Source organism: Panthera pardus, unplaced genomic scaffold (assembly GCF_024362965.1).
Source record: "Panthera pardus isolate Hobbes unplaced genomic scaffold, ASM2436296v1 HiC_scaffold_10, whole genome shotgun sequence".
In the NCBI taxonomy this organism is placed as follows: Eukaryota; Metazoa; Chordata; class Mammalia; order Carnivora; family Felidae; genus Panthera; species Panthera pardus.
In genome coordinates this window covers 20,823,339-20,841,918 of record NW_026526655.1, presented here as the reverse complement: position 1 = coordinate 20,841,918, position 18,580 = coordinate 20,823,339, and the positions used below count along the sequence as shown (strand labels likewise).

General features: G+C 46.2%; 2 protein-coding genes and 1 long non-coding RNA gene across 4 annotated transcripts in view; 2 read left to right on the top strand and 1 right to left on the bottom strand.

Moving 5' to 3' along the window:
• Positions 1-4,657, top strand: part of SMARCAL1 (SWI/SNF related, matrix associated, actin dependent regulator of chromatin, subfamily a like 1) — a 53,471-nt gene extending 48,814 nt beyond the window's left edge. Inside the window, exons 16-18 of the mRNA XM_019446051.2 lie at positions 136-236; positions 1,409-1,505; positions 4,376-4,657. Coding sequence (XP_019301596.1) covers positions 136-236; positions 1,409-1,505; positions 4,376-4,594 — 417 coding nt within the window. The 3' untranslated portion in view covers positions 4,595-4,657. The remainder of the gene's footprint in view (positions 1-135; positions 237-1,408; positions 1,506-4,375) is intronic.
• LOC128777738 (uncharacterized) lies at positions 3,900-14,288 on the bottom strand. Of its 2 annotated transcripts, none has more exons than XR_008423084.1 (2): positions 14,180-14,288; positions 3,900-5,030 (listed from the first exon to the last, which is right to left on the bottom strand). It is a non-coding gene; the product is annotated as an uncharacterized LOC128777738 (long non-coding RNA). The 2 variants fall into 2 exon arrangements; XR_008423085.1 differs by lacking the exon at positions 3,900-5,030 and adding an exon at positions 13,179-13,366 and having other exon boundaries at positions 14,180-14,277.
• A 46-nt stretch (positions 14,289-14,334) lies between these two features.
• Positions 14,335-17,280, top strand: RPL37A (ribosomal protein L37a). Its single transcript, XM_019446052.2, has 4 exons — positions 14,335-14,455; positions 14,833-14,961; positions 15,494-15,576; positions 17,158-17,280. The coding sequence occupies exons 1-4, from the start codon at positions 14,453-14,455 to the stop codon at positions 17,219-17,221; spliced, it is 279 nt and encodes a 92-aa protein (XP_019301597.1). The 5' UTR covers positions 14,335-14,452; the 3' UTR covers positions 17,222-17,280.
• Positions 17,281-18,580: the final 1,300 nt, after the last annotated feature.

Below are 18,580 nucleotides of genomic sequence, written 5' to 3'. Positions count from 1 at the left end.
GACAGCTTGTTTGAAGGTAGAGGCTCTCTGGCCTGCTGCCTTGGGTCACGGAGTGAAGTCCTTTGAGGAGGAAGGGTGTGGTGGGCTCGGGGGCAGGGGGCCGCCCGCTTCTGTCCTCATCCCCGGGTCTCACAGGTGCTGCTCCAAGCTGAGGACCGGGTGCACCGAATCGGACAGTCCAGCTCCGTGAGCATCCATTACCTCGTGGCGAAAGGCACAGCTGACGACTACCTCTGGTATGGCCAGCCCCTGGGGTTGAGTGGGGCTGATAGCAATGATGTATTTTCCTTCCTAACTGCCCCTGCTCTTGCTGGTGTCTTCAGGGACCCGTGCAGAAAGCCCAGGAACGATGCCCTCCCGCTTCCACCATAACTATGCCGGGCCTCCTTCTCAGCCTTCACTCACGGCTTGCTGGGTGCATGAGGAATAAGGCGGTGTGGCTCCTTTCCCACTGGCCTGACCAAGGTGGGGGGGAGCCGATTGTGATGAAGTGTAGGTGCAGGTTTGCTTGTAAGACACTGTGTCCCAGCCATGAAAGCACTGCTGAGACACACAGTGATATCCCCCTGTGCCCCTTTACGCCGTGTGTTGGTACAGTAAGGCCATCTTCCAGTGGTGCTGCTGACCATCGCAGAGAGTGGCTCACTCTGGGCCAGGAGGTGCTTCCTCAGCAGAGCTGGGGTAAAATTCGCAACGCTGGGGCTCAGGTCTGTTAACCAAGCAAAAAATCCCAAAATGCTCCTTCCCAATGCCGTTTACCCCTGCCAAATGCTAACTTTTTTGATTATCTCGTTAGTTTCTACTACTCTGTTTCCAGCCTTATGACTACAGAGTCTTACCTTTGCCATACGTGTAGGCGGTCCCTGCTTCCCAAATTCTTTGGATTTGTGGATTTGTTAACTGGGCATCTCATGAGAGCACCAGGTTCAGAATTTTGTTTAAAATTTTTTTTTAATGTTTATTTCTCGAGAGAGAGAGAGACAGAGCACAAGAGAGGGAGGAGCAGAGAGAGAGGGAGACACAGAATCTGAAGCAGGCTCCAGGCTCTGAGCTGTCAGCACAGAGCCTGATGTGGGGCTCGAACTGACAAACTGCAAGATCATGACCTGAGCTGAAGTTGGACGCTTAACCAACTGAGTCACCCAGGTGCCCCCAGAATTTTGTTTTAATGAGACATATATTTCCTCTACATCTTCCAGTAGAGCTTTGAACCTCATGATATGAGCCCTAAATTGGTTCACAGCTGAGAGGAGGGAAATATTTTTGGATGGGTATTTGTGCCTTGAGAGTTGCAAAGAAGTGAAACAGCATGCTTCAGTCCTATAAAATCAAGGAGGGTGGTCTCCTTTTAATCAGTCTGCTGGTTCTGTGCAGCTTGTAGTCACTGCAGCTCATTTCTCCCCAATAGGCCCATGATTCAAGAGAAGATTAAAGTTCTGGGTGAAGCCGGACTTTCTGAGACCAATTTTTCAGAAATGGCAGAAGCCACTGATTATTTCCACAAGGTAACACCAGCACATGACTCCTTGCCACTGGGGCGGGGTGGGGGGGTGCATTAAGTTGTCTGCTCAGCCCTTGGGTCCTGAAAGAGGAGGTGTGGATGCCTCCTGGGGATTTCCTCCAGCCTCGTGCAGATAGGCGGCCTTACGGTAGCTCAGTAGCTCATCTGGAAACCTCAGTGTCCTCTCCTTCTCATGGAACTGCCCAGAATCAGAAGGGGAGTTAAATCATCAAAATCTTTGAGTGACAGGAAGACTAGAGAGTCTGAGGATTTGATCTTTCATTTACATTCATTTAGCAACTAAAGGCTTCCTTTCAAATGTAATTATTGAGATAAATAATACTCAGATCATTTTTTACTTTTTTTTTTTTGAGAGAGAGAGGGTGCCAGTGAGTGAGGGGCAGAGAGAGAGGGAGAGAGAGAAAGAGAATCCCACAAGAGACAGTAAGAGCGAGAGAGAGGGAGAGAGAGAGAAGCGGGGCTCACCTGAAGCAGGGCTTGAACTCATAAACCCTGAGATCATGACCTATGCTTAAGTCAGATGCTTAACCAGACTGAGCCACCCAGGTGCCCCACAGAGATAATATTTTTAAATGTAGAGTGTAAATTATCCTTATAGATAGAAACAGTTAATAAGCTAATTTTAAAACAACCTTACTTTTGGGGTGCCTGGGTGGCTGAGTTGGTTAAGCATCCGACTTTGGCTCAGGTCATAATCTCACTGTAAGTGGGTTCAAGCCCCGCATCGGGCTCTGTGCTGTCAGCTCAGAGCCAGGGGCCTGCTTCAGATTCTGTGTTCTTTCTCTTTGTCCCTCCCCTGCTCACACTTTTTCTCTCTCAAAAATATATTAAAAATCATTAAAAAATAATAAGTTGAAAATTTCAAACACCTAATTTAAAAATAAATAAATAAGACAAACTTACTTTTGAGCTTTTTAAAGAACTCTCGAATTCAGTTGGATGGTAAATATTTTAACAGAGCCTTGGTTATCATATGCCCTTTGAAAAGAAGGAGGCTTATTTTTAAAGGATTCTGAATCGGTGCGAATGAATTTATTTAGAACTCATTTATCATACTGCCCTTACCGTCACTTACTCTGAATTAGTGAAGAATTTCTGCCTATGGTACAAGTGTGAGATAATATAAATGCAGTTTATCAACATTTGTTTTGATTGATAATTATATCTATTTTTTTAATTAAAAGAGGGCTGAAAATTTCATCAACTAGTAGGAAAAGAAAACGTTGCCTCCTAGTAGGAGGTAAAAGCAAAAGAGTTTATGTCTTGTTGAGATAGCCTGCCTTCCGAGAGGGGAAGTGGAATACTAATCTGATCTTGGAACTCTCTTCCATTAATCATGCATGCTCCGAATTAGCCCACGGTCTTGCCACCATCATAATCAAATGCAGGCTAACAGTTGTTTTACTTGGAACAGGCTGCCTTGTGGGGCAGCATTTCTTTGACCTTGCAGTTCCTTCAGACAGAGGCCGATGAGACTGTTTCTGGAGGAAGACATGTGGATCACGTGAGGCTGACCTTAATGACCTTTAATATCGCTCCTCCTGGGGAAGGCTGGGGTCCTGAAAGGCAAGGGAATGTTGGATGCAGGTTGATTGGATAATCTGGAGCTCTTTGATCAGGTTTCCAGGACTTAGCGTCACCAGTGCCGAGGGCTTTCTGGTAAGGAACAGTGAGGAAATAGAGTCCAGCTAGGTTGAGACCTGATTAGAAAAGGGCTGAAAAACCAGGGAAGCTACTTTAGCATCAGTGAGGTAGACACGGGGACCCCAGGATGTGACAAGAAGATCCTGTTCAAGGACAGCCTGGGGCAGAAGTCAGCCTGGCAGAAACCTGCCAGGGATTGAAATGGGAAGAGGCCTACAGGGGAGCCATTGCAAATCCGTGCAGGTGCCCAGTGACACGGTCTGAGTGAAGGGTGTGCCTGTGGAGCATCGCGGAGGGAACAGACAGGAGAGGCAGACTGGCTGCCAGTTTGACGTAGGACATTCACGGTCGGGACACCCTGGTGATCGCAAGCCAGGGAGACGAGAAAAATGGTGGGGAACCATGAAAACTGGGCTTTTCGGAAAGAGCTGCTGGTGGGAGGATGTAGGATTGAGAGGAGAGATGGTTTTGGTTTAAACAGTTTTAGTTTAATGGGACCGGGATGTCCGCGGAGATCCTGAAATGTCCCTCTGGATGGAAAGACGGTCAGGGTCAGGAATTCACCCTTGTGAGAGGACAGCAGAGGGGTAACAGCGAGCCCGTCGCTGTTGTCGCGAGCCTGTCGCTGTGGTTGTAACTGCCGGGCATGACCTGACACTGTATCGTTGCTGACTGCATACCCGTGGAGTTGGTGGGCGTATGAAACAAGTGTGGGAATCTGCTCATCGGTGTGTCAAGTATGTGTCTGTTTTATTAATCACTCTGAAAATTAGGGGTAAGCCGTGGCTGAGCACACTGCTTTGGCGTTGAATTACAACTTAACTATTAGCCCTTTGGTGGAGAACGGCTTTGCGGGAAGTGAGAGCTTGGGAGCAATTTCAATACCGATTTGGAAAGCTAGAAGGCAGAAAACGTTTCCAACAAATATTATAGTTTGAGAGTGCGTTCTTCAGTTGCTCTCACACCGTTTCTTCCTTTTCCTTCTTTCCTTTTTTTTTTCTTTTCCTTTACCCCACGAGTAGCAGAGAAGAAAAGATGTCAGGCGGTAAGGCCACCTGGGGCTGCACCGGCCATCGTGCAGCACTGGACGACGTAAAACGTGCAGCCCCCACCTCTGTGTCTCCCTCCCAGCGGAGGAGGTGGGGGGGTGGGGGCAGTGCTGGAGCCCGCACTCTTCTGCTCATCGCTTGTTTCCTCTCTCTGATGAAGGACCCAAAGCAGCAGCAGATCTATGACTTCTTCCAGAAGTCCTTTGAGGAAGATGGAAGTGACAGGGAGCTCCTGGAGGCTGCAGAATCCTTTGACCCTGGAAGTGGTTTCCAGGACCTGGGAGGCATGCTGGACGAAAGCACGTTGACGGACAGCCCCCTGAAGAAAAGGAGATTTGAATTTTTTGATAATTTTGACAGCTTTACCTCTCCCCTATAAGGGGTGGAGGGGAGGCATTTAAAAATCATGGAATTCATTAAAATAAAGTGTTTTGTTTTTAAAGCTTGCGTTCCTCTTGACATAACAGCAGTGCTGGCGTCTGTCTTCAGCCCAGCGCGTGACCAGGCCAACGGTCAGCATTTTCTTTCTGGCCTTTCTGTGTGGATCTGCTTGGGTCTTAAGCTTGGCTTTTCTGGCTGAGAAATAGAGACAGCAGACTGTAGTTGTGATACTTCATGTTCTTTGGGTAACGAGCCGCATCCCACACAACCCCTGAAATCTGGATTTTTAAATGCATCAATTCACCAAGTGTTTATAGAGCACCTACTATGTGCCCGGCAGCGTTCTAGGTGCCAGCAATAACTCACCAAACAAAAGAGAGAAAGTTCGTGCCTTTGCAGAGGTGATATCACAGGAGGAGTAATAGTTCTACATCCTACAAAGAAAAGTAAGGAGGTAAGGGCAGAGAGCAGTTGACAAGCTTTTTCTGTAAATAGATAGTGAATAGTTCTGGCTTTATGGGCCAGGTTGTCTCCATTGGAATGACTCACCTGTGCTGCTGTAGTTCAGAACAACCAGAGGTAATCCAGAAACAAGTGATTATGCCTTTCTTCCAGTAAAACTTTGTCATGGGCACTGAAATTCGAATTCATATAGTTTTCATATGTCATGAATTATTCTTTTTATTTAAGTTTACTTATTTTGAGAGAGAAAGAAAGCACAAGTGGGGGAGGGGCAGAGAGAGAGAACTCCAAGCAGACTCTTCACTGTCAGTGTGGACCCCCACTTGGGGCTCGATCCCATGAACCATGAGATCATGACCTGAGCTGAAATCGGATGCTTAACCAACTGAGCCACCCAGGCGCTCCATGAATTATTATTCTTTTGATTTATTTTTAGCCACTTAAAAACATGAAAAGATGTGCTTAGCCCACAAGCCATACGAAAGCAGGCAGTGGGCCGGACTTGGCCCTCGGAGCAGTTTGCTAACTCCTAGTCTAGAGACGCACAACCCAGTAGAAATTAACACAAGCCACAGACATGATTATAATTATCTGAAAGAGTGTTTTAAAAAATAAGGATCAAATTAGTAATATTTTCTTTAACTTGATATATTTGAAATATTGTCCGTTCACCATTTATAATCACTATTAAAAACTTACTGAGAGGGGCGCCTGGGTGGCTCAGTCGGTTGAACGTCCGACTTCGGCTCAGGTCATGATCTCGCGGTCTGTGAGTTCGAACCCCGCGTCGGGCTCTGTGCTGACAGTTCAGAGCCTGGAGCCTGCTTTGGATTCTGTGTCTCCTTCTGTCTGCCCATCCCCCGCTTGTGCTCTCTTAAAAATAAATGTAAAAAAAAAATTTTTTTTTTAAAAACCTTAACTGAGAAACTTTCTATTACCTTTTTTTCTTTTTTTTGTAATGCTCAGTCTTCAAGGCTGGGTGTGTATTTGACACCATCCCAGTCTGGATTGGCCACGTTTCAAGTGCTCATTTCCAGCGGACTTGGGGCTGGTAGCTCCTGTGTTGGGCAGCACAGGTTTAGAAAGTGGTGAGGGGTCTCACGTGGCCAGAGTAATAGGTGATGTCAGTGTAGAGACAGACAGAGGCCAGTGATGTGGAGCCCCTGTGTCGGGTAAGAAACGGGATTTAATTTTGAACGTGAAACCACTGACTGGTTTTGAGCAGGGATAGGAGGCGAACTGATTATGTTTTTAAAAGATCCCTCCAGTTTGTGGATAGAACATCGTTGAGGAAGAACGGGCAACGGAAGAGTTTGAGAGGAGGCTGGTGGACTGTGGCAGCCGATGCGGGGTGTGTCGTGCAGAGCAGAGGAGTGAAGGAAGCGAGAAGTGCTTGGATCGGACACATTTTGACTGTAGAGCTGAAAGAATTTGAGCTGGATTGACGGACAGGCATTGGAGGAAGGAGGAGTCAGTACTTAGACTTAGGATTTTGCCTGTGCAAAGCTGTCATGCCACTGATGGAGATAAAGAAGGGGAAGGGGGGGGCAGGGCAAAGTCAAGGGTTTGGTCATGGACTTGTTGAGTTTGAGATGGAGACGCCTTCCAGGAGGGAAGCTTGCTGCCCAGCTCCAAGGAGCACGACTAGCCTGCACCTGGCCACAGCTTCCGGTTGGTGCTGGTCCACAGAAAGCCACTTTGTCTGAGGTTACACCCTTCCTAGGGCACCCAGCATCGGTGACTGAACAAGGTGGGCATGAACACTGGGCCCCTTGGACATCTCTGGTTAGTAGTATTTGCTGCAGAACTGCCCACTGGGCACTGGGCTGTCTGAGGCTCCAGTTCACCTCCTCCTGGCCACACGGTTTCCTCCCCTTCCTTTCACAGACACTGATCTCTAATAAACACGCTGTACCCAAAACTCTGTGTGTTCCTGGAAAACGCAACTTGGGGCAAGATCCAAGTGGTGATGTTCCCGTAGGCTGTAGGATTTGAGTCTCCAGCAGGGGAAAGTCACAACAAGAGCTGTGAATTCTGCCCTCACCCAGATTTAGTGGTGTTTATTATAGTCTTGGGGCTGGATGAGACCACCAAGCAGGTAAGGTGGCTTCAGGAAAAAAGCAGATCTGACTGACCCCAGAGCACTCCAACATTTAGGGTTGGGAAGAAGATAAAGGAGACCAAGCAGCAAAGAGAGGGACAAAGAAAATGGGCGTCCAGGAAGGGATTTTAAAAAGTGTTTAAGTGGCGCCTGGGGGGCTCAGTCGGTGAAGCATCTGACTTCGGCTCAGGTCATGATCTCACCGTTCGTGAGTTTGAGCCCCACCTCAGGCTCTCCACTGTCAGCACAGAGCCCTCTTCGGATCCTCTGTCCCCACCTCCCACCAGCCCCCCACCACCCCCACTCTCTACCCTCCCCAGCTTGTGCTCTCTCTCTCTCAAATAAACAAACTTTTTTTTTTTTTTTAAGTGTTTCAGGAGTGGCCGGGTGGTTCAGTCGGTTGAATGTCCAACCTCGGCTCAGGTTATGATCTCAGTTCGTGGGTTTGAGCCCTATGTCTGGCTTTGTGCTGATAGTGCAGAGCCTGCTTTGGATTCTCTGTCTCCATTTCTCTCTGCCCTCCCCAACCCCTGTACACGCTCTCTCTTGCTTGCTCTCTCTCTCTCAAAAAAATAAATAAATATTAAGAAAAAGTGCTTCAAAAAGGAAGGAGTTGGGGCTTTAATCAGTATTACTGAAGGACAGTGGGCCAGATTTAAGTGAGGTTTAGAGTTAGCCCAATTTTCTTAGCAGCAATGCCAGATGCCTAAGGTGTTCCAGCTCGATTGTGCGTGCATTTGTTCATTGGACTTGGATGGTTTTTGCTTCTGTGCTGTTGGCTAGGTGCCAGGCGCTGCGCCGAACACGACACATTTTGACACAGTGAACCCCATCTTGGAGGAAGGTAGTTATATTTTCATTGTGCAGATGCAGAAACCCAGCCAAGGGAGTCCCAGCTAGGGAGCGGCAGGGCAGGACCCCCGCCAGCCCACCCCCTCCAGAGCCCACCCTAGGGCAGGTGCCTGGCTCATACAGCCGGAGCCTCAGTGGTGCTCTGGCGGGTCTGTGAGCAGTTTACCGAGTGGCTCCCTTCCTGAGAGGCTCAACCCTGGCTGTGAACCTGAGCTGGCCTCTCTGTGGGTTCCCAGCTAACTCTGCTCAAACCAGAAACTGGAATGCACCACTTTCTTATGCCTTTCAACCCCTTTCCTGGGCTTCTAGACAGCTCCAATTGAGAGAGGGAGCTCTGAGAGCCACCCAAGCCCCTTCGCTGCTGTCCAGGGTCAGTCAGGCATACTGACCTGTCAGTACCATCGGGACCGTGGGGCCATGTCCCGTGTAAGGCTCTGGCCTTGGGAAATAATGGGGAGGATACTGACTTTCTGCCTTCCTCGGTCAAACATGGCATTTGCTGCCTGAGCCTCCTATTAATTATCGTGTTGGTCTCTGGCTGTGAGCTTCTCTGCCGGGTCAGAGCTCCTCAGGAAATCCAGCCCGAACATCTGTGTCTAAGGGGCCCGAGTTGCTTCTCCCATCTTTCTGAGGACTGTGGAGATTAGCTGCATTCCGACGGCGTCTCCTGCCATGAGGAGCCCTGTGGTGGTGCCACATCTCCGTAGATAATTAGGCCTTTGGTTTCCTCCTTACTTCCTGAAACAAGAACGACCCAGTGTTATCTAGAGAAAATCCAGAGTCAGAGGCCTGAGAGAGGATGCTTGTCCGGGCTCTCATCTAGGCCACTTGAAGTGCTCTTTTACTATCTCACTTCCAGCTCTCTGTTTTATTTTTAAGTTTTGTTAGCTGTACCAGTTCTTCTGTAATAGTGACGGTGACCTGTTGGAAGCTTACAGAGGATAAGTATTGGGTCTATCTAAACTTTACTCTAACTTTGTCCCAAATATATAGATATAGATATAGATATAGATATAGATATAGATATAGATATAGATATCTAGATATCTATATCTATATAGATATAGATATCTAGATATCTATATGCGTATATATACATATATATATACATATATATACATATATATGTATATATACGCATATAGATATCTAGATATAGTTATATAGATATATGTATATATATATGCAGCGTTGTTTAGAATTCCCGAGCATTGTTAAATTAATAAATCCCTGTTTTGTTCACCTCGTGGCCTGGTGGCCCTTGAGATACTGCAAAAGGTGTCAGAGCAATGCCTGCTATTGGGAAGGTTTGCCCTTGGTCCTTACAACTTGGTGTGCATGTTTGAAACCACCATTTCTCCATCGTCTTAACAAATATGGCCTGTTGAGCCTCCATTAGAAGCCCCTAGTTAAATCTCCATTTCAGCTGCTCTGCAGAACTGTCTCTGAGATGCCCCTGAGGCCCTCCAAAGCAAATTCTATTGACACCATGAAGCCTGTATATTCTAAGTTATACCATCCCAAAGGTGCCTCTAAACTTTGTTGAGGACAGTTCAGCCATTACTGTGTGGTTCAGAAAAGACACTTAGACTTACTCATGGAGACTGGATGCCTTTGGGTTCAAGGAAGGATTTCCACACTAATTCCTTTTCCTCCTTTGCTTCACAGCTCAGTCCAAACACACTTGCCACCATCCACTGTGTTTTCTGGAAATGTCAGCTGTAATAAGAAAATCTGGGCCCATCTCATCCCACTTCCCGCCCCTGCCATCGGTGGTGCCCTCAGGGCCCCCTAGGCCCCCTGGAGTAGGCTCTGCCTCCCCTCACCAGGGCCATTATTCCCTGAGTGACCCTGGTTAATTTCTGCCTCCAGGCTGGCATCAGGAAGACTAGAGGGAGTGAGGGATCCTGTGAGCCTTGATCCATTTGTATTTGAATTATTGGGTCTTTTCCTTCTTGGCTTCCCACAGTCCTTTTTCTAGGTCAGAGGGAGAGCTAAGAAACCCAGCTGGCGGCGCCTTCCCCTCACCGCTGACTCTTAGGTTTTGCCTTGTCTGTGCATTCTTGTCTATTGGAATCCTGACCCTTTCTGAAGCTCTTTTTAGGTGACATTTAAACTGTAAGAGGGAGGAGCATCTGGCTGGCTCAGTCGATTAAGCGTCCTACTCTTGATCTCGGCTCAGGTCATGATCTCACGGTTCATGAGTTCAAGCCCCATGATGGGCTCTGGGCTGACAGTGCAGAGCCCGTTTGGGGTTCTCTCCCTCGCTCTCAAAATAAAAGCAACTTTAAGCTATAAAAGGGATGGAAAGAAGTCCAACCTTATTTCCTAGCCTATCCTCTCACTTCTTACCAACACAGGATTACAAAGTTAAAAACAAATGGCACGGAAGCTTAAAGAGAGTTTGTTGGAGTACTCTCTCATACCTAGGTGTTATTTTGGTTTTGTGTTTTCCTGTGAGGTCCCAGTGAAGGAAATGGATTCCTAATCACAGCAGAAAACACCGAGAAGCCTGTGAGTCACAGTATTTGGGATATTATGATGGCCAGCAGTTACTTGGTTTTACAACACCCTCTGCCCCCACATTCTCCACCCCCCCCCCCCGCCCCCCGCCACCCATTCACGTGATTTATTGAGTGCCACGGACTCTTCCTCTTTGTTCTTAAACCCCCCCTTTTGGGGTGAAATATACACAAAAGGGCTCGTAAAATAAATTTACAGCTTAACAAAATATTACAAAATAAACCCTCATGTAACCATAACCCCAAGGTTGTGAATATAGTATGTTCTAGAAGCTTTATTTATTTATTTATTTTGCTCTTAATGCTTAGATCTACAATCCAATTGCAGTTTATTTTTGTACATGGAGCAAGGTAAGGTCGGGATTAATTTTTTTCCACATGAATATGCAGTTTCTCAGTGTCATATTTTGCTTCTAAGTTTATGTATTTATTTTGAGAGAGAGAGAGCCCACGAGCAGGGCAGGGGCAGAGAGAGAGGGAGAGAGACAATCCCAAGCAGGCTCTGCACTGTGAGCCCTGATGCAGAGCTCGAACTCATGAACCGTGGAGGTCATGACCCAAGCAGAAACCAAGAGTCAGACGCTTTAAGTCAGACGCCCCTCAAAATCACTTATTGAAAAGACTGTCCCTTCATTCAGTGTCTGCACTGCCTTCTTTTCACTGTTATAAATTTGATATAAAAATTAATCTAAAAATATGTAAGTAAAAAAAATGAAAGCCCTCCATTCTCATTCCTCCTATTCCTAGCCCTACTTCCTACAGGTAGTAACCAATATAAACAATTTGGGATAGAGCCTTTGGTAATTTATTCCCTATGCATATAAATATATGAATATACATAGAATTGTTTTCACAAAAATTGTATCAAACATTTCGTACTAAAAATGGCTCATTTCACATAATATATTTGGCCATTGTTTCATACTGATTGACCTTATCTCTTTCAAAAGTCGCCAAGTAACTCCCATCCTGATGGATGCATTACCTGTGTCAACACCCCGTGAAATGTCCATTTAAAACAAAAAGCAAACAACTAGGGGTGCCGGGCTGGCTCAGTCGTGGAGCATGCAACTCTTGATCTTAAGGTTGTGAGTTTGAGCCCCATATTGAGTGTAGAGATTACTTTAAAAATAAAAAATAAAAAAAAAAAGCAAACAACTAGGATGATGTTTGTGGAAAGAAGAGAGGAGGGAATGAATCCACATGCTGAATCCATTTTGGACACCTGGTTCTTTTTAGGTGTTAAGGACTTGACCTTGGCAGGGCTCACCTTCCCCTTGCTGAATCCCCTGCCTGGTGTAGAGGTTGACCCACAGGGCTCTTGACATTGTGTGCAGACTTGTCTCTTGTCCGTGGCCACCAGGCACTTCAGTGAAGGGCAAGCGAGAGCTCTTTAGACACGAAGTGAAGGAACAGCGTGGAGCCTGGGACTCCAGGATAAACCCTTCTGGTCTCCAGCGTGAGATAAACTGGGGATGATGCTTGAACCCCAGATTTCTTTCAAGAATAAAAGGTTCCATATGCCCCAAAGAGAACTGGTTGGCTCAACAGCTAAAAGAACTCTCCTCTAGAGGCAACTTTTAACTTCCTTTTCTAAAGGCCAGAGTGAATTTTGATTGTTCCTGAGGAGCAGGGGTGACTCAGCAGAGATTTTTACTGAGACTTTTATGGGTACATATTAATCTCTACACCTGATCGTCGTCTGAGGGGAATGGAGATTTATTAGCCCACAGATAAGACAAATTGAGACTTTGTGCACAGTTCTCTGAAGCCACTTAGACCTGATTTCGCGAGAGCCTTATTTGTACACCCTCAAGCTTGCTATTTAGAGAATTGTTCAGTTTTAACAAAATTGCTCTGGGCATGAACAATTTCCTCCTACTATGGAGTGTCTCATTTTCAGCCACTCTATTGCATTCTTACTCATGCATTCTGTCTTCTCTCGCTCTCTCTCAGACCCCCTGAAGGCCAGAGTCTAGGTGGTTACACAGGGGATGGCGTGGGAAGATGGTCAGTTTGCTAAATGATGATCTGAACTAAGCTGTCGAGCCAGCCCGGGAGGGCTCACCTCAGGGTGGTCCGCTCCTGGGCAAGGCTGGCCCTGCTTATACCTCACCCAGGGCCAGCCTGCAGGCACAGACAGGAAGAGACGGACCATTGCAGTGTTTGTTTCTCAACCCTTCTTCCACCAGTCCCATTTGTTTGCACCACTAGGAATGTATTTTTGCTTTAATTTATAGTTTTCTAGAAACAGGGCATAGTTTTGGTGGAGGTTTCCAGAAATCATCCCCCAAATGCAGTGCATTTCTCTCCTGAGGGAGGAGAGACTTGCTCCCTCAGCCCCTCGAGATTCTTCCACCTAAAGGGGTAGAGGGTACATGGAGCCTGTGGTGGAACAGGGAGATTTTGAGCACATCCTATTTCCCCAGTGGGCCTCAGGTAGCAGTAGCCATGACTAGAATAGTTTCATTATGCCCAAGCTAAAAAGAAAAAAAAAAAAAAAAAAAAAAAAATTAAGGAAAAAAGAGATGCACATATTTTTAAGGGAAAGTAGAAAGCAGATGTTGTTGACCCCTGAACAGAAAATAGGATTGAAAAAGCAGCCAAGGAAACAGCTTGAAGCTTGTGATACAGTAGACAGAACATTGATCTGGAAGTCTTTTATTGGGCAAGTCATATGACCTCTCTGGGCCTCAGTGTCCAGTTTGGAGATCATCAAGTCCAGTACCTCATTGTAGAGTTGGTCACTGCTGAGAGGCAGGGAGGTGGTTCTCCAGGCCATGTAGGGACTGTGGCTAACCAAAAGTGTCATCGCACAAGGTAGTCGCAGAGTCTGGTTTGGACCAAGTGCCAGAGACCTAATTACAAGTTAAGTACATTTTCTGTTATGAGTTTTCAGTGCACTAAATATTATGACTTGGAGTGATACATGCTAATAATTAAGAGAACTGACTGGAGGATCAGGCAGACCTGGATTTGAGTTCTAGTTTCACTGCCTATTGCTGTGTGACCTTGGACAAGTTACTTAACTTCTCTGAATCTTAGTTTCTTCACCCGGAATAATAATAGTAATAGTTACAACTGTATAGTGTTTGGTATGTTGTAGGCACTGTGGCAAACACTTTTCATGCATTTAATTCACTGGCTCTTCACAACAACTTCTAAGGTAGGTATTATAATTATCCAGATGGTACACTTGAAGAAACTGATGAAGAAAAAGCAAAATAATTTGTCAAGAGTTCCCACAAGGGTTAGTAGCAGAGTCCTGCTTTGAACCCAGACCTATGTTTCTAACCATTACACAAGATATCCTCTCTTTATCCTACTAATGCAGAAAACGACTGTTGTGATTTCAAAAGGATCATAGGAAAAACCTCCTTCAGAGCTATCGTCAGTTTGCAATTTTATGACTGGTGAATGTGGTCCCATGACTGTCTCCTGGCTGGGCTGAAATTCTGAGAATGGAGTCTCGTTATTCCCCATTTTGCCAGCCACCTGCACGGGGCCCACGATTTTTAGAAGGTATAATGCAGAAAGCAGTAAGACTTGGAATCATAAGCTTTAAGCACTCTGTAAGCCAAATGCCAGCGAGCAAGTCACTTAAAATCGGAACCTTCCCTTGTCCGTACAATGGAGGAAATCGTACCTGCCTTGCAGGACCTTGTAACAGACGTGTAAGATAACGTGGATGTGTGAAGCGTGCTTCGTTTGTTGCCACAATCTGCGAATCAGGGCAACCCTGGCGGCGAGAAGACGCCTTGCCACACTCCCCCGGAGGCTTCCGGGGCGAGGAAACCTCCGGAGCATAGAGTTCAGTTCCTAGCTGGGCCTCCCATTCGCCACTTCCGCCCGCTCGCCTAAAACCGCGCTTGCGCAGTGAGTCTCTTCCTCTCTGGGCTCGGGCCTAGTTTGCGGCGACATGGTGAGTGTTCGTGCCGCTGAGGCCGGGAGTTCTATCCGCCGGCATCTGACCTTTTCTTGGTTTCTTCGCCCTAGCTCGGCCTCTGCTTACCCGCCCTGCCCCGCGTCGTCCTTGGCTTCCGTGCCTTCGCCGCCCCGCTGGGACGCCGACCGGGGCGGAGGGGCGGGGGCGACTTGGTGGCGCCTGGCCCCTCCGGGCCGGGTTAACAGAGTGCCGTGGGAGCATCGGGCCCGCTCCTGGCCCTGGTTTTGCAGGGTGGAATGAGGGGGAGCTAGGTCACAGGCAGAGGCTGGGTGATTGGAGGAAAGGGGTTTGGCGGGGGCAAGGTGTCCGACCCGGGTCCTAATATGGCTGGTTTCTCTCTCAACTCCTAATAGGCTAAACGCACCAAGAAGGTCGGGATTGTCGGTAAATATGGGACCCGTTATGGTGCCTCCCTCAGGAAAATGGTGAAGAAGATTGAAATAAGCCAGCACGCCAAGTACACTTGCTCCTTCTGTGGCAAGGTAAGGCGGTCGGTGTCTGGTGGGGGGAGGGAGGGGAAGGCTTTCTTCCGAAGTGAGCCCTCTCGTGAAGGAAGTCTGTAAGCCGTGTGCCGATTCTGAGTTGCTGAGCAGTTAGATTTGCGCATGCTGACGTTTGCTGATCAGTTACGGGACGTTAGGGTATTGTTGATACCTGTGGATTTTGCAAAATGCTTTTTGAGAACCAAAGGGTAAAACTTGACGCGGAGCCCCAGCCCACGCCAGACCTGCGTTGGGGGAAATGATTGTGTCCGTTTTGTCTACTGGGGTTCCGTAAAATTTTGTGGGGTGCAGAAGTACTGTTTTGGGAGGAGATGGAGGGGATCTGTCACATCACTGGCCATAAGGCACCATGAGGAATGCAAATTTTGCATTAGAGGACTTAAGGGTATTAGAAACACATGTAACCTACAGTGCATCAGCTTGGATTTCCTAATGTAAATCAGACACCTGGATGTGTGCGAGATAAAAGACTTTTCATTGGTTCACAGGGAAAATTGATTCTCTTTTACAGACCAAGATGAAAAGACGAGCTGTGGGGATCTGGCATTGTGGTTCCTGCATGAAAACCGTAGCGGGTGGTGCCTGGACCTATAAGTGAGTCCATTTCTTTGTGGCATTTGCAAGTGTGTGGGTCACGGCAGAATTCAGGTTTGAGGCCGAATGGGCTAGTTTTAACTCTCTAGGAGACTGAGAAAGTGAGCGTGCTTTTGTGTCTTCCACGACTCCTTGAGAGCTGTGGTTTATGTTCAGTTATTTAAGGTATAGAAACAAAACTGAAATAAAGTCTGACGTTAGAATTGTATAGGGTCCTAAGGGTACTCACTGAGCGCTATGATACTGTAAGCCCATTGGCAAGACTGGGTACATACTGAAGCTTGACTTGTGATGCAAGCTGTTTTTATAAAAGTTAGGTCACTTAGCTCCTCACTGTATCTGGAATCACGAGGCCTCCTGCACCACTACACCTTTGCCTCCTAAACAGAATAGGCTGGACCCTGACAAGTGCCCCATGATACTGCTGAGATAAATCTGTCTGTGCTGGTTATTGATTGAGTGGATTCGAGTTAATCCATTTCTGGGAATTGAAGCCGCCATCGAAGGCCTCTAATCTTGGAATGCATTGCCTTCCCTGAAGGCTGATGTGTTCTTCCTTTAGCCAGTACGTAGACGCGAGATGTCAATACACTAGCCGCCTACATATAAAATGATAAGACTGGTGTGGTTGAGGAACCGATTTTTTTTTTTAATGTTTATTTCTGAGAGAGAGAGAGAGACAGAGAGACAGACACAGATTCCGAAGCAGGCTCCAGGCTCAGCTGTCAGCTCAGAGCCCAATGCAGGGCTTGAACCCACAAACCGCGAGATCATGACCTGAGCCGAAGTCGGACGCTCAACTGACTGAGCCACCCAGGCGCCCCAAAGAATTGAATTTTTAACTTTTATGTTGATTTAAAACAATGGTGTGTGGGTACATAGGTGGCTCAGTCAGTTAAGCTTCTGACTCTTGATCTCAGGGTTGTTGACTTCAAGCCCTGCGCTGGGCGTGGAGCTTACTTAAAAAACGAAAAGCAAAAATTGCAAAATTGCAGCAGTGTAAAATACTGAAAAGTGTTGAAATGATAGTTTTTATATATGTGTCTTGTGGGGATTTTATGAGGGCAAGAAGGAGAGTGGAGACTAGGGTGCTGTCTTGGTTGTGATGATAAAGTGAACTAGCGTTCCTGTGCCCACCGTATGTGATGGTTACGGGTTTTGAAGATAAAGTTCCTGAATCTTTAGGTGTAACTTTTATAGTCATTTTAATAGCTGCCTTTCCAAAATATACTTTATTCTATTCTACCTATGTTGACATTGTTTTCTTGATATTTCTAATGTATTATAATACCATCTTAACAGTTTATTAGTTTCTTCTGGCATTCTGTCCATTCCCTTTTACTGAGTTTAGGTCAGCCTCTTGCAACCATTCATTCCTCCCTGTTCCTTTTTTATGCTGCTTGATAAATGAGATGCATGAAATTAAATTGCCTGTCTAATCCTGCAAGAGCCTGAAGACAAGACTCATTGTTCAAGGATGCCATCGTCGTTAAGATTGTACTGTTAAAAGGCAGGATTTACTCATGCCATTTCACATGTTAGTGTAGCTGTGTTGGAACCAACTTCTGTTTTTCTTTCCAGCACCACTTCTGCTGTCACAGTAAAGTCGGCCATCAGAAGACTGAAGGAGTTGAAAGACCAGTAGAAGCTTCACCATTTGAAACATTGCTAGCCTATAATAAATGGGTTAATTTATATAACAAATTACTTTGGCGTATTGTTAAATTTATTAATTAGATGTTCCAATTAGTGTTGCATTAATTTTGCTTTCTCAGAAGACTTGGAAATTAAAAATCCTGATTTTCTTGGAAAAGGGTGCTGAGGTGGGTTATCATAATAGCGCATTTTTCTGTAGTCAGATGACATGTGACAAAAATATGAGCCTTAGAGATTAGGTATGCATCTTCGCTTTCTATGCGTGTGTCCTTGCCAGTTCAACTTCTTTGAGGTACATTAGTTCAAGTTGCGCAGACTTTTGTCTTTAGATCAGTTCTTTGTTTTGTTTTGTCTCTAAAGATAGGATGGTATGTATTGCCTCCTGACTTCTGGGTGTTTTGTCTTACCACACATTGTATCAGCATCTGCAGAAAATAACACGGAACAATTTTAGAGCAAATTTTGCAAAATTCCACACCATTCTCCATTTTCCATTGCGTAGAGGATTGACCGTATTGAAGCGCTCAAGCTGATCCAGATGGTCCGTCTCACTAATAAACAGTGAAGTTCCATAGAGAAATTCAAGAGTTGTGAATAGGTCATGATTATGATGTAACCTTTTTTCCCCTTTACTCGAGAATTATGTAGTTCTCTGCCAGTTTTGCCAGTTTGCCTTTTCTCAGCCCTAAGCTGCCATGTGTGGTAAGGATTCCTTAGCCTCCTAACAGGTATGTCTGTGTACACTTCGAAGACAGTGATTCTTTGGGAACCCAAATCTGATGTGATAAAAATACAGATTCCCTCTGTCCTTGGACAAAGTACAAATCTTTGTGGATCTTCATGGACAGCCCTTAACTCTCTTTGGCCCATTACTAAATATCTTAAGTTCTCTGTAACACCTGTGCACAGATTTTTTTTCCCTCCACTTCAGCATTGGCTCTGGCACGAATGTTCCCTCAGGGCAATAATGCACTGTGTCAAGCTCCTGTTAGACCCATAGCGGTAACTATAGGTTTGTGTTACTGTTGCCCCCAACAGTTTTGTTCATTATTGTATCCCCGGTATAATTCCTTGCACATAGCAGGCTTAAGTATGTGATGAGTAAATGTGTGGCTCTCATTTTTGTGACAATGGTGCCTATAACTGAGGTGATTTTGTATTCTGAAACGGAGTACTCTGGGCCAGTACAGATAGGACCAAGATTGATAAATCAGGATTTTTAGACCTCCTGGAAACGTTTGGCACAGGTCTTCAGAATCCCCTGATTTTGCATCGTAAGGAGTTGAACAAACATGAGGTGCCTGGGGTTAATAGGCACCATACTCAGCCAAACTGCTCGGGTAGTTAT